Here is a 20,946-nt window from a genome sequence, read left to right as displayed (position 1 = left end):
AATACAACTAGGTAGGTGAACACACACACACACACACACACACACACACACACACACACACACACACACACATTTCCTGAGACTAAATCAATAACCATCTTAGTTTTTAGGCCTCTGAAAGGGTAAAAGGACAGACCCTCAATAGCTTATCTTGTTAGTCAATCATATACATAAGCATATCTGAGTCTCTTCACACTGGACCCCAACAGCACTCCATTCCTGCCACACAATAATAAATCTATCTGTTTCCTGCATTCAGTCTAATCTGTTGATCAGACCAGATAAACAAGAGCCTCTAGCACTGTTGATTATACAGTGAAGTCTTCCTACAGCTGTCTTCAATCAGTTACTCTCTTTAAGCATAGCTTTAATGAAAGTCAATATCTTAATATGTGAACTTTTCCTGGTGTGAAGAGGCTAACAAACAAACAACATGTCTCTCACTACCAGTGTCCAACAGTCTTAAATAATGGTAAACAATTTGAAACTGCTTCAGAGAAACATGGACTGATTCACCACGGGTTGAAAAGCATGTCTAGCAGTAAGATAACATTACATTCCTTTAAGATTTAAGAATGTAATACATAGAAAACTGAAATTGGTATCTAAGTGCAGCTCAGAGTCATGCAATTTTCATATATTTCTTTAGTAGTAATGAGTAACTGCCAAAGTTTTTTCTGCAATGAGTAAGAATGCTGTACAATTCTAATCAATTTCATCAAATTTACAAAAGTACAAAATTCTCATATGAAAATTAATCTAAATGCTTAGATACTTTGACATAGAGGACACCCTTAGATCTAAGCTTCAAATGAACAATCCATGCTATGAGAAGCACCACTGCAATGCCATAGATTGCCAGGACAGTGACTTCCTGGGGCATGTGACACTTGTAGATGGAGTAGTTGTTGGAGGAGATTGTTAGCTGCAAAGATAATGATGCACTACTTGTCAAATCCTCCCAGTCTTCAATTCTACATTCTAACTACCCAAGCCAGTGCCAAACCCAAAAGAAGCAACACAACAAAAAAAAAAAAAAAAAAAAAAAAAAAAAGTTAATTTCCATCATACAAAATAGTATCAAGTCCCTCTACAAGAACAAACTGTGCTTAGATCTCATATTGAGGCCTTGCTAAGTACAGTAATGTGTCAGTCTGTAACCCTGCTTCATCACTGACTCAACTTGCTTGATTTGGTGCTACTGTTGTCTGCACCTGCCACTACACTTGTGGAACCATGCATGGTAGCATCAACTGTTGGCACTAATTTGTCACCTTATATTTGGTTGGCTGGTAGTAAAGAACAACTGCTCTATTTTGCACTGTTGTGCAAATTTTGTCCAATAGCCAGTGAGCAAAGTGAACAGTGAGAGGAAGGAGTATGGTCAGATGGCTGATGGTTGTCAGCTGATACTATACTTCCCTAATACTACATTTCTCTCCACACAACCCCACATTAATGGTTCAATAGCTTGTGTTACCAATGACTGATGAAACAGAAAGATGAGCTCAGATGTCCTTTGTACTGCTGATTGCTTATTCCACTGATGGCAAAAAATATCTGTGATGGCACTGGCTCTGATACACTGGCTCAATGCATGGCTGTAAAGCCATTCTTGTTTCTTTTCTCTAGTTTTTTTTTTTATTCATTTTCAAGCATAGCATTGTGGGGTTACACATGAAAACTTATAACAGTGCAGTGACAGGACAGACAAGTCCAATCAAAACTCATTCAGGCTTTGGTGATCATCTTGTCTTAATTTAAGTGCCCTGTCACAACTCAGGTATCCAGTCCCTAGCAATGCCTCTCATGGCCAATTTACCATATTTTCAGAGCAACTTCTCAAGTGTTTCCATGCTGCCATGCTGCTCCTAAGCTGGGGCTGAAAATCTTTATCAGATAAGCTAGGTAAGACTGAGTAACACAGATGCAGCAGTGATGCATCATGCATTTCACAAGCCATAACCAAGTCCCAACAAACAAATGGGTCAAGCCAGCGCTACCCCATGTCACCAATTAGTGTGCTGCACCGTGACTAGCTATGTCACCAATTGGTGTGCTTTACCAGGGCTGGCTGTGTCACTGACCAGTGTGCTGCACCATGCTTGGCTGTGTCAACGATCAGTGTGCTGCACCATGGCTGGCTGTATCACCAATTAGTGTGCTGCACCATGTCTGGCTGTGTCAACGACCAGTGTGCTGCACCATGGCTGGCTGTGTCACCAACCAGTGTGCTGTTGTGCAAATCATACATACACCTAGCATGCTGGTAACACCTTGAACTACTCAGAAAAATTCAGCTGCAGTCTTTCATGGCACCCTGTCAGCCTGCCATGGATGACCATCTTGTCAGTACAAGACAACTGTACCTGGCTCACATTTAAAACCACCTTCTTAGCTGTACTTTTCCATCTTACTGAATTAAAAATATGAAGCTGCTCTCTTCCCCAAAGATCTTGCTGATGGCGCTATACTGGATGAAGCACAATAGCAGAAATGCTGCAGCAGAAAATGCACTGTCAGGTGCACACCATGGATCACATGTTACTTGTATGAATGCTGGCAATGAAAACTCATCATAACTGTATTACCACTACTACACCAATATTCTTAAAAATAAGCATACCAGATGACAGCTACACTATAAAGAAACTATCACTGAAACCTTAAAGCTAAAATCAACATAAAGCCTCATGTCTAACACAAATAAAAGTTAAAACTATCAGTAATACCGAAATATGTCCTTACCATGGAAAATGTGGGGTTCCTCTTGTTTCTCCAAGAGAAGGACGGGATGGTATATTCATGCACTGGTGGACTGTGAGGCACTGGATGCTCCACATGGCAGCCGTGGTGGGTGTGTCCACTCAGCACCAGTCGTGGGGACAGCTCCTCCACTAACTGAAGAGGTCAACAAGCAGTCATTCTTTCAAATTGTACTTCACCCTTCATTTGATTCAGACTTGCAACTAATGAACACTACTGCCCACAAACCAGACTATAGAGGTTTTCCCTCATGTGCCACAACAGGCATCACATATTGCTTCCTTTCCTTTGTGGGGAGTCACTGGCTGGGTATGCCTCTAACATAAACTCTCATCTAACCATCCTGATTCCTTCTTCCTTGTCTTCAATCCCTACTTCTCATACACCTTAACTTCTATGTTGTCCTCACTTCCTTTGCCCTCCTTCACTCCCCTTCACCATTTCTTCTTCCTTGATATCTCTCTCTCTCTCTCTCTCTCTCTCTCTCTCTCTCTCACTGCATAAATAGCACAGCACAGTCACCTAACAGACCTCAAATCCTTTAAAATTGGCTGCAGCATCATTAACCACACAGAAACTTGCCCTAATAAACTGTCATTTCACACTTTGTCCTTCTCATTATCCTCTTTGGCAGGCTGTCATGGAGTTACTGTTCTGTTCTTTACATATCACCTCAGTGAGATGAAACAAAGATCACATCTTCTTGTCCATTTTGCCTTTTATACTTTTCCATGCATTTTTCTACTGGATTTACGTTGTTCCAAACAAAGTGAGAGAGAGAGGCAGGTAGCCATTTAAGACAGCAACAATCACTGACAGACTGGGTCATGACGGGTCAGGAACAGAACCATTGATCTCTACCACTGTTTGATGGCACACAACACATGTTCCCTGAAGGAGAGTTCTTACTGGGCACAGTTGAGTTCCTAGGCATTGTCAAACATGTGTAAATTATCTATATTAACTAAGATTCACTAAAGCTAGGGGATAACTGGGATAAATATTAGATATTTCAGCTCCCACTTTTCTTTTTTTTTTTTTTTTTTTTTTTTGAGGCCTATAGTGCCTGTAGGTTTTACTTGAAGAGTTTGGGAACTGCTGTTCAGCTTCCATCCATTAGTGGCACAGGCAGTGGGAGGCGGTGGCATAGTGGATAAGGTGGTGAGCGTGGGATCGGGCAGACGTCCACGTGTATGTTCAAATTCCACCACGTACAGCCTTAAAACACTTTGCCATTTGTCGAGTGGTTTAAAGTTACCTACATATCACCATGATACCCAGGTTCTAGGTGATTACACTCCAGATGAGCTTGGGCGGTGATATGGGCCCTAATACGGGTACCACTATAAATAAAATTGCCTGCGCCACTAATGGGCAGAAGCTGAACAGTGCTTCCCATACATTCTTCAAGTGTGCCTACAGGCACTATAGGCCTTACCATAAAAAAAAAAAAAAAAATATATATATATATATATATATATATAATTATTTATAGTGGTACCCATATTAGGGCCCATATCACCACCCAAGTGCATCTTTGGTGTACCCACCTAGAACCTGGGTATCTTGGTGACATGTGGGTAACTGTAAACCACTCAACAAATGGCAAAGTATCAAGGTGGTATGTGGTGGGATTCGAACTTACACATGCATTAAAACTAGTATAACATTCTAAGTAAAACTGATCTTCTCATTCACTCATTTCTATTATACACTGTCATGCACCTATATCACTTTATCTTCTTATTACATTTTGATAATTCTCAGTTTACATTAATACTACTATCAATACCAGTACTGGAAAAATATTTATCAGTATCAATTTAGTAAAGATTATCAATACAACGGTAAAAACTAAATTGATGCTAGTGGTGTATCCCTAGTATATGCAAATAAATAATTCCATCAATCAATCAATAAATAAACGAATAAATAAATAACAAAATACAAATATATGTATCTTTGTTCATCAGCAATATGAAGTTAAGATTAAAAGCATTTCCACTAAGAGATGTTGATTACACCTTCAGTACCATGCCGTGTTTCCATATTCATTCTGGTTACTTTTTAGCAATATTATACAACTTCAGAAAGTTATGTGGGGATTAAAATAGTAAAGACTTTGGCCATTAATCTTCTGACCTCCATAGACCATTCCTAGTGCAAATAAAGTTGTCTAGTCATATAAAAAATCATGGTAAAATGCATCTCAGTACTGAAGAGGATAAGAATATGATGACAAGACATGACAAGATGCCACAGTGTTAATGAAAGACATTTCATTGCACGCAACCCTCACCATTTCCGTTGCATCCCTAGAGAGACACTCCCACCGCTCCCTGAACCTGGTGGTCTTGATGTCTCCCGGCGCCTCATCAGGCTCGTCACACACAGCGTCAGAGTCTCGGTACAGAGGGTAGTGCTGAACAAACAAGGAATTCTTATGTACCACTAATTCCTGTACTATGTCAAATCCAGTAGTGCAAAATCTTTTCTCACCTTTAAGCAAGCTATATAGAAATTACCATTAAGTAATATTTCCTATTCACCTAGTTTGTAGTTTAAATAACAGCATCAATGGGTAAAAAAAAGAGGTGATCGAGTGCTTATGTTGAAAGGGAGCTTATTTATCCATGCCATTTTGTTACATGCCTACCTGCAGCAACACTGGCCGGCTAAACTGCTGCAACACAGGATTCTGCCAGTACTTGCATGCCTCTTTGTCCCCCTTGGCACACTTCAGCTGTCCTGGAAGCATCATATCACTGTCACATCATTCACCACACTCATCAACATTACCATTACTCCAGATTTCTCATTAAAACTTCAGAAGAGTACACTCAGAATACTCACTTGATATAACCTTCACTTTGTTCTTTGCGGGCTTGCAGAGAAAGCACTCGTCTCCCTCCATTGCCATGCTGTTCAGGATGATGAAAGTGACGCCGGCAATCTGGACGAGCTTCACCGGTCCCACGTCAAATGTTCGCTGGAATCGGTCCAGCAGGTATGGGTTGACACTGAGGAAGGTGTTGTTTGTAAGTGAAGGAGAAATGGAATGTATCAAGGTGAGGCAAGAGGCTCAATCTGAGAATCTGTGGTGAAAAGGGAGTTGATAAAAATAGAGAAGTTTGTTTGAATAAAGGAGTCTTGTGGAAGTGTATGGCTGACTGGGGTTCTCTGCTGCATACCTGTAGTGGAAGCCAATGTCATGGTTGCCAACTGCTACCAAAACATCAGCATCCTCTGGCATTGCAAAGAGTTTCTGGAAGCGTGCCACATACTCTACAAATTCCTCTGGCTGGCACCACTTGCCCTCATCAAATAGATCACCTGTGCCAGGAAAGAGTACAAGTTCATTAATTACTGTGGCTGAAGTACAGTACATGCTGATGAACTGCAAGTATTCCACCTCTATGTCAGGCTCTTAGTATTCCTACACATCTTAACCTCCATTAGCTTCAAATACACAACATATCATCAAGACACAAATACCATAAAAAGTAAATAAATCTACATCAAACACTTATGCTACATACTTATGGATATGATACATTTATGAACAAACTCTTCACATAGTCCAAAGCCTGATGACTAGGCAGTACTTAATATTTTGTTTATTGGGCTTCTACTCTCTAATCAGTCATTCATAAACATTTGCAAGGTATTCTTACTGTTGCACATTAAATAAAACCAGCCTTTTGGGAGTCTATATATTCCTGACTCACCCAGAAATATGAAGACATCTGGCTGGTGCAGTGTCACGGTGGTCTGAAAAGCTCGGTGCATCTGCCACTCCCTGTACATCAAATGATAATTCTATAGTGGGTGCTCCTTCATGCAGCACAATGATGATCAAATAAGAAGAAAAAGTAATATTTAAAAATTAATCTAAGGATGAAAAATGTCAATACCCTCAGGACAATACTTATACTTTGTCATATCTTCCATATTTTAAGCTTTTCTAATTTGAACTATAAATTTCTTCCCCACAATCATATATGAGAGAGAGAGAGAGAGAGAGAGAGAGAGAGAGAGAGAGAGAGAGAGAGAGAGAGAGAGAGAGAGAGAGAGAGAGAGAGAGAGAGAGAGAGAGAGAGAGAGAGAGAGCCGCCGTGGTACAGTGGAACCATGTGTGCTTTGGGGTCCGAGGGGTCTCCAAATGCAGAGGTTCGAATCCTGTCCACGGTCCACGGTGTAGGTTGGGCTTCCTCACTCGGGGCAACGGTTTCCTAGCGGGTTGGCTTTCAGATAGGAGGTACCACAAAAAGTATCCCCTTTAGCCCATAAATTCCCATGAAAAGCCCACATGGAATAAAAAAAAAAAAAAAAAAGAAAAGAGAGAGAGAGAGAGAGAGAGAGAGAGAGAGAGAGAGAGAGAGAGAGAGAGAGAGAGAGAGAGAGAGAGAGAGAGAGAGAGAGAGAGAGAGAGAGAGAGAGAGAGAATTTTCATCTCATTACCTGCGTAACTTATCAAACCAATGGCCATTTCTGCGTCCCAGGAGGTGAGTGTCGGACAGGACCATCGCGTGGAGCTGTGTCCCAGCATCACTCACACTCTGGTCAGCTGCACTGGGATCAAGGGCCGGCCACCCACACTACTCATAACACACAAAAAAGGAGGAATCAGGTTGTGAAGACTCACTCACTAGACAATATTTCACGTATTAACAGTTTGTTCTCTATGGGAAACCAAAATTCTTTGAGGTTTAGTATTATAGAGCAATTATTATCATAGTACATAATAGTAACAAAATGATAAAAACTCACCTGAGACAGAACTACATAGTAATGGAAGAATTCACAATATAAAAAGACACTAATGATGGCCAAGAAGAACTTCCCCAAGAAATTTAGATTCAGTCTGAAGCTTGCCCGCATCCTCCTGATCAGCAGCCTGTGGTGGAGAGAAGAGGCCTGAAGCAGGTGAACTAATTAGTATAACAGACTGAAACACAATTCAAGAAAACAATCTTCAAGCATAATTGAGTAAAAGACAACCCATGCTGTGTTAGTGGAATTATTGCTGTTCTTTTGATATATAAATTCTTAAAAATGTTTTGTGTTCATCATTATGCTAATAAGTACAACCACCAAACTGACTAATAATAAATGCCCAATTGTGCTTAAACTACTTCATAATAAAGTTTCTTCTGCCAGAGTGACAATGTAGAGACAATATTAAATTAATGCAAGTGTTTTCATCTGATGGCTTGGTTGGGTTAGGTTAAGTTTAGATTCATTCAATTTACTAATTTCACTGCTAATCTGTTGTTAACTGTGTGGATCATGACTTGAAAATGTCAGGAAATTTCCATAAGCCCATGTAGTGTTAGTAAGTACAATCTGAAACTGACAGAGCAGGGCATTGTGGAACCGAGTTGCGATTTTGCAACCTTGCCATACCATGAATTTTGAAGACAAAATTGAAAGTCGCAAATGTTTTGAAAAAGTTGGACTAAGCAAAGTTGTCGATTTTTTTGCAACATTTGCTGTGACTATGAACAGGAACAAAGATGACTTTTCTAAAGAAATTACAGTGGCTGGAGAAGATGGGCCAGGGGTACATGGAAGAGGAGGAAGGGGATGACCTGTAGATATTAGTTTAGGCTGTGCTTAACTGTTATTGCATTAAAGTTACCTGGTGCGGAGTCGCACCAGGAGAAAAAATGTAGCAGTCACAAAGTAACAAAGTCACACGTTGCACTAAGGGGGCTAAAAATAGAGTCACAAAGTCGCAGTCCCACAGATCCAGTGGAAAAGTCTCAAAGTCAAAGTCGCGCCTAAAAAAATTGGTCACACCCATCTCTGGAAACTGAAACTTAACCAAATAAAGAACACCCAGTTATAAACATAATCCACCATGTTATAAAGTAATGTCAAAAGCTGTAAGGTAACCAAATAAACACATGATTATAAGCTATTATTCCACTGTGTGTCAGAAAGTAGTAAAAACTTTAACCTAATCAAATAAACAAAACTTTAATCCGTCATGTCTGTTAGAAAGTGCGTAAAAAACTGTAAGGTGACAAAATAAGCACCTAATTCATCATGTGTGCTAGAAAATGGTAAAAAAAAAAATAATAAGAAAACCAAAGAAACAACAAGATTATATGCACTTAATTTTCCATCATGTGTGTTAACCCCTTCAGTATTGGGACGCATATTTACCATAAGTTTTGGATGTGATCAAACGATTTTACTTACATTAGGAAGGGTCTATGAATGTCAGAGGATTAATGACCTGAGTCTTCACTATTTTAACCCCCACATAAGTTTCAGAAGCTGTATAAAAACACCAAACAGGAAGCAGAATAAATATGAAAACGTGTCATGGTACTGAAGGGGTTAATGCCAAAGAAATGTAACCTTACCAAACAAACAAGACGACTACAAACAATCCATCATATGTGTTAGAGAGAAAAAATAACCAAACATTGCAAACACACCTGATCGTGGAGGCAGCGGGGCCTTCACCTTGGCCTTCACACAATGTATTCCTCACATTAACCTTGGCGTGCGTCCACCACCTTTCTATTATCTGGTGAGTAGCCTTACGCAGCATACGTGGACTGTGGGATACACGTTACAAGGGATACAATCAATCTTAAAGCTGTAATTCCCCCTCAAATATAACTAGCCCTACCCGTTACAGTGTACCGCGTGTCACCGGTGGCATTTAAACATTGGTAAACAATTGGGTGCGTCATCCGGGGACTACTGTCAGGTGAGTCACAAAGAGTAAATATTGTGTAGGGTAAGAGGACATTGCTGGGTAAGATATTATTTGTGTTGTGGTCTATATAGTTATTTTAGTGGTTCAGTGACTAACGAGGCATAGTTGTCAAGGAGTTGTTATGTGTATCAGTGCATCATACAGGTTTCTAACGTGTCGCCAGTGTCCTAAGGTGTGTTTGTGTGCTCAAGAGTGTGTGTGTGTGTGTGTGTGCGCCCTAGTACAGTGCATGGATGGCCTATATATCATGCCCCATACTCCCATTCAGTGCGTGAAATTATTTTACGTCGTTGTCTTTGTTTTCTTGCACTGAAATACGGTAATGACTTATAATAAGCACGCATTCTCCCGCCCCCTTCCAACCTTTCTCCCCCAAACAAGCTTGGGGCATGTGGCTAATCGAGGTTTTGGTTGAGGGACGCGAAATCAAGGAAATATAGATGCAAAACAAATCTATGGGTATTTCTCACAATATTCCGAGTTTTCTCTGAACCAGGGTTTCTCAAACTTTTTAGCTCGTTGACCCCCCACATGAAGTTTCAAATTTTCTATCGACCCCCTAGCTTTTAATTCAAGGGTAAAGCACCGAGGCCAAAATCAATATGAGTAGTAGTAGTATAGTAGCTATGAAGTATAATAAAAAGGTATCACACAGATTTTCAAATAGGAGGATTAAATGGTCCCTTCTACTCCAGCAGTAAACATTCACCGACTCCATAATTATTCATTTAACCCTTGGATGTTCCGATCAAACCCTGGGGATCGATATCGACCACTTTGAGAACCCCTGCTCTAAACTAACTTTGACAAGCCAGGTGGAGCGGCACCACCTGGATTCGCTCCGCTAGTACATTAAACTACGGTAACCAAACATAAACTTAACCTAACCTAACGAAACACCTCAAAAATTGCTGCGTTATGCCTTACTGTGGGAGTGAATATTCTCAGGGCTATAGAGATGCATATGGTTTTCCAGTTTTGGTAGTAATCTTGTGGAATCTCTTCTTTGTGTCTATATATTGGATCTTTACTATTTCTGTTGTTAAATATCCCACATAGACTAGTGACTTTTCCTGCAGAAAACTGGCACCATTTACTTCACCTCTGTCCATTGAATAGCCACAGTAATGAATGACAGTGAGCCTCTATCAGAATGCCTGACTTATCTCTTAAACAAAAGAAAACTTTAACTAAATTGACTGTGGGAAGGCTTCATTGATGGCTTCATGAGTGTATGAAAAGACATGAGAAATTGTTATAACATGCGTCCTTGTTGCCAAGTCAAAATGTTAAACTCAGTTGAGTTATGATTGAGATAGTTTCAATCACTTGAATTATACAGATTTACTGTGTTCACACCTTTAGTGAGCCCTGCTATTCTTAAAAAATAGATTGAACAGGAGCCACAAAATTCAGTAATCTAAACTTATTTTGAAATACTGAGAAGTCAAAATATTTACCTACATGTTGCCATCAGCTTGCTTAATTTCAATGCAGAGGATTCTCTTTATGAAATGAGTATTTTCCTATTTTCTAGATGAAGCAATTGTAACATATAGAAAACTTACCAGCTGCCTCATTTCCACATGAAAATGCATTGCTGTAAGTGTTGCGGTGACTTGTTTCAGGGGGAGTGCCCAGTCTGTGTTGAGTGGTGGCCACAGCAATGTTCCGGTTATTTGGTCGCCGCAAGTCTGCAGCTGAGGAGGAAGAGACATCAGATGCTGTAGAGGCAACTGAAGAGAAGCCTGAAGAAGTATCTCAAGATGGCTTTGTGCTATTAGGTTAGTGTAGAATGGGTTTGAAATCACAGGGACACCTTTAAGGGCAGCACAGGACCCACTACCTTCTCTAAATACAAAGGCTCCCAATGTATCCTTTGAATCTTGCTACTATAGCTAAATGATATGAGACATCTTGAAGAACTTTTCCCTGTCATCATTCCCTGTAAGCAGTACTGCAACATTTTATCATTTTTCTTTGTTCTCCAGTATAGTGGTTGTGTATACTGTTGTAATGACTACCTGTTCTTCACCTGCATAGCCCAGTTAGCAGTACTGTATCACTATTATTATTATGTTTACCATTTACTTGGTTAGACTCAAGAGTATCTTCATTGTCATTGACGAGAACTAAAAGTTGCAAGTTTGTTTTTGGCAGAAAGCTTGTTGCCTAAATATAGTAAAACAGTTACTTTCTTGGCTTGCACTTCAGATGATCCAACCCAACTCAACAATGGCTATGGTCCTCCTCCTGGGTATACTGTTGGTGGAGCCAATGCCTTCCTCCCATATGGCCTTGAACCAAGGAACAATGTCACCACACAGAGGTAGTTAGTTCAACTTGTGCATTACTGCAAACTGAGTGAATTGCTTTTTGACTCTCTCCTATGTATAATCATGTTGATTTACAATTATTGACCATTTCTCAATGAGACTGAAAGCTGGTTGTAACAAGTGCTTCATATAATGGTATAGGCTGATGAGCTTGAGGTTAGTTTGCTTCTTGAACATGAGTGTGATGTGGCTGGCTTGGTGGTTAGCAGCTGTGGTTCAGAGTGGTGGCTGGCCTGGCAGGTCTTCCACTCATCAGTACTGGACTCATGGTAACCAGCTGTCACTCGAGCATCACGTACAATAGTTCTTAATTAAATTTGCTGTTCATTGTTGTTAATTCTTCAAGTAATCAACTGCCACTCTGACTTTTATAATGTATTCATCTTTCTTCAAAGAAAATATCTTACAATGATTCATTATCTACATAATTGTTGCTTCAGAATAGTAAACCGTATGTGTTTCTACAAAATTCATAGCATTAAGATCAGTACTTGCTGCCAATTTTCAATGATGTTCCTGATTAAGCTATGTCTTTTTCAGATCAATGAGTTTTGAGGCTATGAGTGCCATTGATGGCATCCCCTTTAAGTTTGGCTCCAATGTATTGCTAGAAGACATGATACGTCCATTTTCCACTACCTCCACTGAAGACATAATGGCAAAAATCAAATCCTTCAATTGGGATGATTATGAGTACAGCTTCGAGCTTGAGAAGAGCATCATGAGAGAATTTAATACCACAGAAGAATGCAAAACTGAATGAAAATATACATACATTTTTGGCAGTTTATCTGAGTTTCATAATGTTGCTATGCTTATTTGAATAATGTATAAGGCTATTTATACATACGCACCATTTCAGCACTTTTGCCAGAACTTTTGTACTTGTATATTTTTTTAATTACAATGTTTAAGTAATTAATTATCTAAACATAGAAATTCACTTATATAACATTGTAAACTGCTGTATTTTTGTACAGATTCTGCTCAGCAACCATTCCATCGAATGTCTACAAAATGTTTTTGTTGCTGGATGCAGACTTGATAGTATATTTTGAATACTCGTAAATCCAGGTAGTATCTGTAACTAGATTTATATGAGTGACAAGATCTTGTCTCCTGTACTGCCATGCTAGAAATCATTCCTTGATGTTAACAGCATGCACTTGGAGTGAACCCTCAGCTTTGTAAGGGAAGGACAGGAGCTGGTCTACCAAACTCTTCACATATCTAACATTGTTTACACTTTTAACAGCCATTCTTAGAAGTTTTTATTCAATCAGTGTCAGGACTTGGTGATACACGTGACTTAGTTTCTAGTCAGAGAATATGAAAAAAGACGCTTATCAGTTTAACATTAGGTTAGGTGAATAATGCCTTATAAAATATATATAGATTATTATCTATCTATATTTCCAGCACCAGCCAATGAATCTTCTGGCATTACCACACTGCTGGATCAAAACATCACTGTCATCTCCCCTACAATACTCGCCCACTCTGTTTATTCATTTTAGATTCTGTGTATATCAAGATATTGTTATCTCAATGTTATGAAAATTATGCTTCTTTTTTGTTACTTATCTCAGTGTTATGAAAATTATGCTTCTTTATTGTTAGGTTATATAGCTTATGTCAAAGATTTTACTTAGAAATAAGTACTGTTACCAAAATTATTGTACAATTTTTAATGCATTATTTGTTATATAAATAAAGACTGCCTAAATAAATACTACTTGTGGTGTGTCCTTTACAATAAATTACTTATTTTCTAACAAATGGAACAGATTGTTTACCTGAGCAAGTAAATTACAGCATGAATACTTTTACATCTTCCAAAGATCTATTGATTATCAAACCATCAGAAACAAACAATATTATCTTCAAATGTCTTTTTTGAACTGAAAATATGCCACGACTTAACACAGACTTCTGCAAGAAGACTTAAATAAATCATTGAACAATAAATAGAAGGTAGAACATAATGCAGTGTGTCCTGTGAACAAAGTTGAAAAGTAATAAAAGATATGTGGGAGTACAAGCCAGGTAGTAAGATTTCAAAAAGTTCATGAAGATGTTTGAGTTTTCTGATGAAAGAAAAGTAATAGCACTGTGTAAACAAATTTCAAGGAAAAAAAAAAAAAATCTGATGCCCCAGTTCTGGGAGCATCAACTAAGATGGAAGAATCTCCACCTTTTCCCATGAAAACATTGTGCTCTTGCTCTGCTAACACCTTTCAAACATTTCCTCTTTTACTCTATCTTTCCTCCTTCCTCTCCTATAAGCACCTCCAACTTCACTATTTTCATGAACTCTGCTCTTCATCTCTCAACATGGCAATACTTTTATCAGCATGGTACTTTTTACCCATTCTACAATTCACACCACTTGCACAAACACTCACACATCTCTAATACATAGTTTCATTGTTCACTCACTCCCATTATCATACTACACATGCTCTTTTCTTAAAATTTCCACATCACACACTTTATTGTGCCTCATTCTATATCCATGTCTCACATCTTCCATTTCTTAACCTCCCCTTAAAATTCACACACACTACTTCCTTTCATGGTTCTTGTAAGTGATCTTATGACAAACCTATCTCTCATAAACCCTTTCTTCTCTCCATCAAACCTTGCATTGTCTATTCTTCCTCCTCTCATAACCATCTCACACATACCTACAGCTGGCACACTCACCCTAAAAGGTATTCTACATTTATACCTTCCACTTCTCTCAATCTCAAACACCATTATCACCTTTATTTCCCAGCAATTGTTTTCTGTTTCTGTATCACACATACCTTTTGGAAATGATTAGCCACTCTTTCTTTTCATTCTTTACTTGTAAGACAGACATGCTACTAGTCTATACCACTCCTTTCTGTTTCAGCCTTGCACTAACATCTACTTCAGCTTTCATCTTCATCATATAGCTGTTCATACACTAATAAACTTGTATTAGAAGAGCAAGACATTATGAGCTTGACCCAATCCAATAGAGTATAGAACTGGACAAGATACCATGTTCAGTGAAAGTTTAAGAATGCTACATACATTAAGAATTAGATAAGGTTGAAAAAAAATTAAATGAGACCACAAGTTATGCCATCTTCAAGGTTGTACAAAGAGTAACTAAACAAGCCATTAGATTTCAGATTTAAGGTGTTGGTAGGAAAAAAAAATCAGATGAAGTTACAATAAATATGAAGTTAGAAATCAAGAAAGACCGTGAAAACTGAAAATACAACAATCTGTGAATAGGTTCTGCAGAAAAATCTCAAGAAAATACTATCAGACCTCAAATTTCATTTAATATAACTTTTAGGAATAAGTAGCAGGAAGTTCCAGCAGGTGATGATGGGAGGAATTTAAACAAAAAATAACATTTAAATTCTGAACATACTTTAATATATACACAAGGAAATAATATTATCAAACAACTGTAAACATGGCAAAAGAAAACACACCTTCATTATTTCTCATTATACTATTTTGTTTCCTCCGCTGGTGGCTTCTCTTCAGATGAAGCTTCAGGTGCAGCTGGTGGTGTTTCAGCTGCCTCGCTTGATACAGGTGTGGTCTCTTCGGTCTTGCTGGGTGCTTCATTCTCTTTCTTATCAACATGAGGAGAAGATGCAAAGTCCACTATGTAGTCTTTTAAGTTACCAACCTTAGAAGGTATATTTGCAATGAAATCAAATGTATAAAAGACACCAGAGTTCCAGTAGCTTCGGAAGTTGACGTTGACATCATCTTTCTTTGGCAGCTGTAAATACTGGAAAAAGAACAGAGCACATGAATTATTGTTCCCTGAAGTTGCCTGACAAATCTCATTCTAACACTAATATTCCTTTAGATTTACACCTAAGTACCTCATCGATATATATATATATATATATATATATATATATATATATATATATATATATATATATATATATATATATATATATATATATATATATATATATATATATATATATATATATATATATGTGTGTGTGTGTGTGTCTATGTCCTGTATTCATTCATTGCTAGGTTAACAATGACCAAGTTCTGAAAGGATACATAAACAAATAAAATAAAGTAAATATGGGAAGTATTTGGGTTGAAAAATATTAACCAGGGCAGGTCAAATATTGAGTCAGAAAATATGTCTCTGAGGTAAAACACAACTGTAAGTGATGAAAACCTAAAAAAAAAAAAAAAAAAAAAAAAAAAAAAAAAAAAAAAAGTCACTGCAAAGCCATATCTCACAAAATTCCCTTTAGAGAAATAAATCTCACCTTTTCAGACACACTCTTAGTGCCAGGCATTATATCAAAGAGCCTTTCATAAGCTGCTGTGGAATGGTGGCTGCTACCCCATATTCCCTGGTCCACAGTCACATACACCACACCACCACCAATGCCAATCTTGGTGGCAAACCTGAAACAAATATGATAACTCACTACATTGCATTTACTTTAAACACAGGAACTGTAATACTGACATCAATATTAATTATCAGTCATTCAAATACCTAAGAGCTACCTCATCATGTAAATCTACTTTGGAATAATTTCAATCTAAATATACACAAATCAGTCTCAAATTTGGGATAGCACTGGTACTAATTACTTTCACTTATCTATCACGCAGAGTTAGCCTTGCTTAGATGCTCAGAGGAGTCAAAACCAATGAGTATGACAAGACGTTATTACACACAGTGGCGAAGGCGGTAGCGTAGTGGATAAGGTGGTGAATGTGGGATCGGGCAGACATCCATGCATAAGTTCAAATCCCACCGCATACCACTTTGAAGCTATGCCAAGTTACCTACATGTCACCATAATACTCATGTTCTAGGTTGTTTATCCAAAAATGCACTTGAGTGGTGATATGGGCCTTAATATGGGTACCACAATAAATAAAATTGCCTGTGCCACTAATGGGTGGAAGCTGAACAGCACTTCCCACATTTATTCTTAAGTATGCCTACAGGTGCTATAGGCCATAAAAAAAAAAAAGCAATATTCTGCTCAGCCAATAACTTGCATCTACCATTCTGCTAGACAAAAGCTTGTTTTCTTAATTTGGTAAAAGTGCACCTCCTCATTACCTTAATATGCTGAATGACACGATGACCTAATATGCTTCCTTACACACTTTGTACATGGAGGCAGGCAATAGAGTCCATGCACTACATCAATAGTGAGCCCTGTGGATGTTATTGGTAAGTCTGTCATATACTTATAATTTTCTGATGCTAAGGAGGCATTATTCAAAGTAGAATAAAAAAAATAAGATACAATCCTAGACTGTTACTGATGCATGATGATAACAGGTCATACTCAGCAAAACTGCATCACTCTTTTGAATATGCTGAGCAATTCAATAAAAATGTTTTTTGTGAAGATTGCCCACTTGGCTGCACATAGTCAACAAGGTTACCTCACCCTAAACTGTTTTACTACAATGTCTAGTTAAAGGATTTAGTATCCAAAGAAATGGCAGTAATAATGGTCCAGTAAAACGTTGGCATTTTACTTTTCAACTATTTCCTTTCAGATTTTCACAAAAACCCATTGTATACAAGTAATATAATATTAAAAGGTAGTGGAAAATGTCACCAACCCTCTTGATGCTATTTCTCCTAAGCCAAGTTTTTGTGTCTACCCCCAAGCAGAACCTGTGGGAATGCTGGGTTTTCGGATGAGGTAAAATGAAAATGAGTATTTTCTGGGAAGTTAACAACCAGAATCACCTAAGACACTCTCATAAAACACATTCTACAATCATAACACAAATAATGAATGAAAATTTCACACCCTGTTGGAAAAGGGAGCGCGACGTTTCGTACCCACAACGATTCGTACACAAGTAAAAACGATGCTTCATGCACAAGGAAAACGATGTTTCGTACACAAGAATAACGATGATTTGTACACTCAGAAAACAATTGCCATGTTCAGGTAGTCAACCACTCCTAGTGTTTACTACATGTAATTTCTTATAAGTAATGTGTAGATGAAATGGTAGTTTACTTGAATGATAAATGGTTGTATGTTTTAAAGTCTCAAATGGTTGTACGTTTTAAAGTCTTAATGAGAGTTGTTGACTCTTTCAATAATATAGTTATTAAAAACAATTTGAATACCAAAGTAATTGCTCTACCAACTCTGAGTAGGTCTATATATGTTACAGTCATTAACTAAATCCAGACAATATGGATGCGTTCCGCAGGGCCAACAATTGTTCACTTTCAACTAACAGTGACCGGAATGAATTCGTCTGCTGCCCGTTAGCGGCAGCTAACAGGTTTCCTGGTGTAGCACATAATTACTTGCTGCATAGCTCTTGATGACGCTCAATGTCTTTCTATGAAGTAAATAGCCAATTGCAGCTGACACACTTGTAAAAAGATGGCAGGGTTCCCTCTTCCAAGGTTTGTTTACAAACAAAACAGCTGACAGGGAGGAGCTAACACCTACCCGAGCAGCTACCTGCTCCGAGCTAACTGTTAGCACTTGTCAATTTATAAATCAGCTAAAAATTGCAAACAATTTACAAAATTACTAAAGTTTTGGGAGATTTTCTTGGCATATTGACTGAAATGAATCCTGGTATGGGAAAGATCACAAATCTTCAAAGCCAGAGCTCAAACAGTTGAGCTATTGCACCCCAACAACATGAATTTCCTTTATTATTCCTCATAATAGTATAAATATCTATATCTCTCTCTCTCTCTCTCTCTCTAATATATATATATATATATATATATATATATATATATATATATATATATATATATATATATATATATGTGTGTGTGTGTGTGTGTGTGTGTACGAAACACACCCTGTTATAGGTACGAAACGTCGTATTTGTGTATGAAACGACGGGTGTACGAAATTATGCTAACCCGTTGGAAAATATATCACTGTCAATGAAAGAAACACTACTTTGCTTTACATGTTCAAACCTAACCTAACCTTTACCACTGTGCTTTACATAATCTGCGATGTAGTAGGTGATTCTGATCATTTACTCCAAGGAATATACTCGTTTTTCATCTCACTCCACCAAAAACCTTGCATTCCCACAGGTCCCCAAGCTTGTTGGTGGTACAGGGTTGGTGGCACCTTTCTGCCACTTCGTATTATTGTATCATATATGTGTAAAGAGTTTTACGTGATGGTCAGGAAGAAAATAGACGAATAATAAGTAACCGCAGTTATAATGGACCATTATGAAGACAGACGGCTTTAAAAAGTTAACGGCAAATCAGTTTAAAGAAATTCCAGTATGCATTACAACGTATGTACAACAAATATCGTCTCCCTCTATCCACGTCAACTCATCTCGTGCAGGCACAGCACATGGAATTACTAAGACAGTCACAGTGGAAGCCAGACACTCAAGACCAGCCGCCCAATTAGTATCATTCGCAGCATCTAAGTATGTAGGTGCCGCCCAGCCCAACCTGCCCTGACCCACACACCGGCACCGCGGGTCACCTCCACTGCCCTGCTCATCCTCCACCTTCTACTGGTACATATCATGGAAGCTAAAGCGATATAAATTCCATTGGTGCATATTTACCAGGCTGCCTTGAGGACCTTATTCATGGTGGCCGATGACGTCACGCCCGGCCTGGATTGTTTACTTCGATGACGTTCGTGTGTGAAATAAAAAAAATATATAAAAAGAGAGAGAAAGAAAGAAACGGAATGTGTTGAAAAAAAAAGGAAAATTATCATATTTAAAGAGAGATAAAAAAAACACACACAGTGTGTGTAAGAAATGGCGATGAATATCAAAGAAGAGAGAGAGAGAGAGAGAGAGAGAGAGAGAGAGACTTAGGTAGATATTTATCTACCTAATTAATTATTGTATTTGAGATAAACCTGTACTGTTGATTAGGATTAGAAAATAAGTGAAGGATTAACAGACGCTGGATGTGATTTATCAAAATCTACCTACAAAATAAGTAACGGCAAAGTATATTTTTCGAACTGGCTAATTATCTCACTCCAAGCTCTGTTATTTACTATAATATGCAATACAAAGATATGAATAACCAAAGTTTTCGCTAGTTTTCATTACAAACAGACTGACATTTCATTATATCCTGGCAGCCTGAAAAATAGCCTGTGGCCGGTGTCCTTCATCCACTCGTTTTATGTAATACTACTTTGTTATTTAGGAGTGAATAGCTGGTCTTCCAGGCTTTTTGATGTTGTCAGTTGAATAAAAATAATCATGTTGGACCGATTTTTTTTTATGAGATCGAGGGAAATAGACAGTCAGGCACAACTATTATCCTTGTTTAGTGGTTGTTGTTAAAAAGAATCCTGCGTATAGTAATATGCCGTAGCTTGATTAAGATATTCAGGACCAAATTGTCTACTAGTTATATGCGCGCGCTTCCAATAATTAATAATTGTACTTTAGCGGCAGATCGAGCCATTGGGCACTTCGGTACTACAATATAAGTACCTACAGGAAAGGTTGCAACTATCTATGTAGGAATATTAACATTAGTGTAATAGCAGTTTTCAAATAATAATCAAGTCTGATCCAGGCAGGGCAGCGGCGCCTGCTTGCTATCTGGCACCAACACGCCGCAGTTCTTTGTTTTTTTTCTTTATTATTATTTTTTTTTTTATTATTGCGGACAGAAGATTAACGAATGAACGCCAAACTTTCAATACTTTTAAAAGGCTCTAGTTGAATTGACACGGAGTTGTAAGAATGCTTTTAGGTTCTAGTCACATACTGACAGTCGGGGGCCGTCGTCCAGATTTGCTGGTCTCTGTTATAGCAACCCACTACACTCAGCTTCCAGTCCAGTAGTCTGGGTAGGGCGCTACCGGGATGACGACTCATGGTGTGGGAGGTATGGCAATTCCTATCTCAGGACGTACCATGAGTGCATGGCCTTAAGATTAAGAGGGTATACGGGTGGTGGAGGTCCCAATCCTCCCCCGGGATGTACGTACAACCGCTGGTGATTGTTGCCCTGCCAGCGGTCTGTTCTTCTGGAGGTGCTTAGCAGGGAGCATCATCCTTGCGAACTACAAGACAGTTATAACGGTTACCCCTAGTGTTGGGTAG

The 20,946-nt window shown here is 38.4% G+C and overlaps 3 protein-coding genes across 10 annotated transcripts in view; 1 reads left to right on the top strand and 2 right to left on the bottom strand.

The window, feature by feature from the left end:
- LOC123510509 (metallophosphoesterase 1-like) overlaps window positions 1-9,477 on the bottom strand; it is a 32,677-nt gene extending 23,200 nt beyond the window's left edge. For 3 of the 6 annotated variants that reach the window (XR_006676518.1, XR_006676519.1, XM_045265741.1), the window contains exons 1-9: window positions 9,216-9,477; window positions 7,537-7,663; window positions 7,228-7,364; window positions 6,495-6,565; window positions 5,958-6,099; window positions 5,620-5,786; window positions 5,423-5,514; window positions 5,066-5,188; window positions 2,749-2,901 (exon numbers count right to left, since the gene is read on the bottom strand). Coding sequence is in view for 4 of the 6 variants with exons in the window: in XM_045265741.1 (XP_045121676.1) it covers window positions 2,749-2,901; window positions 5,066-5,188; window positions 5,423-5,514; window positions 5,620-5,786; window positions 5,958-6,099; window positions 6,495-6,565; window positions 7,228-7,364; window positions 7,537-7,663; window positions 9,216-9,331 (1,128 nt within the window). In the remaining 2 variants the exon portion in view is untranslated. Of the gene's footprint in view, window positions 1-11; window positions 926-1,082; window positions 2,500-2,748; window positions 2,902-5,065; window positions 5,189-5,422; window positions 5,515-5,619; window positions 5,787-5,957; window positions 6,100-6,494; window positions 6,566-7,227; window positions 7,365-7,536; window positions 7,684-9,215 lie in introns of those variants that run through there. The other 3 variants (XM_045265740.1, XM_045265743.1, XM_045265742.1) reach the window with 3 other exon arrangements.
- Window positions 9,356-13,568, top strand: LOC123510512. Of its 3 annotated transcripts, none has more exons than XM_045265747.1 (4): window positions 9,356-9,493; window positions 11,131-11,286; window positions 11,717-11,831; window positions 12,379-13,568. In XM_045265747.1, the coding sequence occupies exons 2-4, from the start codon at window positions 11,169-11,171 to the stop codon at window positions 12,599-12,601; spliced, it is 456 nt and encodes a 151-aa protein (XP_045121682.1). In that variant the 5' UTR covers window positions 9,356-9,493; window positions 11,131-11,168; the 3' UTR covers window positions 12,602-13,568. The 3 variants fall into 3 exon arrangements, with proteins under 3 accessions (XP_045121682.1, XP_045121683.1, XP_045121684.1); XM_045265748.1 differs by having other exon boundaries at window positions 9,493-9,541; XM_045265749.1 differs by lacking the exon at window positions 9,356-9,493 and adding an exon at window positions 9,548-9,674.
- Window positions 13,569-15,232: 1,664 nt separating this feature from the next.
- Window positions 15,233-19,574, bottom strand: LOC123510511 (MICOS complex subunit MIC13-like). The gene is made up of 3 exons (XM_045265746.1): window positions 19,432-19,574; window positions 16,134-16,275; window positions 15,233-15,622 (listed from the first exon to the last, which is right to left on the bottom strand). The coding sequence occupies exons 1-3, from the start codon at window positions 19,455-19,457 to the stop codon at window positions 15,335-15,337; spliced, it is 456 nt and encodes a 151-aa protein (XP_045121681.1). The 5' UTR covers window positions 19,458-19,574; the 3' UTR covers window positions 15,233-15,334.
- Window positions 19,575-20,946: the final 1,372 nt, after the last annotated feature.

This window comes from Portunus trituberculatus, chromosome 29 (genome assembly GCF_017591435.1).
Source record: "Portunus trituberculatus isolate SZX2019 chromosome 29, ASM1759143v1, whole genome shotgun sequence".
NCBI lineage: Eukaryota > Metazoa > Arthropoda > Malacostraca > Decapoda > Portunidae > Portunus > Portunus trituberculatus.
Note: the sequence above shows the minus strand (reverse complement) of the source record. Positions and strands in the feature narration are given on the sequence as shown.

Excerpts from the sequence above, each read along its gene's own strand:
- LOC123510512 (XM_045265747.1), top strand. The coding sequence starts at position 11,169 with ATGTTCCGGTTATTTGGTCGCCGCAAGTCTGCAGCTGAGGAGGAAGAG. Across the intron at positions 11,287-11,716 it reads AGATGGCTTTGTGCTATTAG|ATGATCCAACCCAACTCAAC; the intron begins GTTAGTGTAGAA and ends CTTGCACTTCAG. Across the intron at positions 11,832-12,378 it reads AACAATGTCACCACACAGAG|ATCAATGAGTTTTGAGGCTA; the intron begins GTAGTTAGTTCA and ends TGTCTTTTTCAG.
- LOC123510511 (XM_045265746.1), bottom strand. The coding sequence starts at position 19,457 with ATGAATAAGGTCCTCAAGGCAGCCTG. Across the intron at positions 16,276-19,431 it reads AAGGTCCTCAAGGCAGCCTG|GTTTGCCACCAAGATTGGCA; the intron begins GTAAATATGCAC and ends TATTTGTTTCAG. Across the intron at positions 15,623-16,133 it reads CTAAGAGTGTGTCTGAAAAG|TATTTACAGCTGCCAAAGAA; the intron begins GTGAGATTTATT and ends TTCTTTTTCCAG.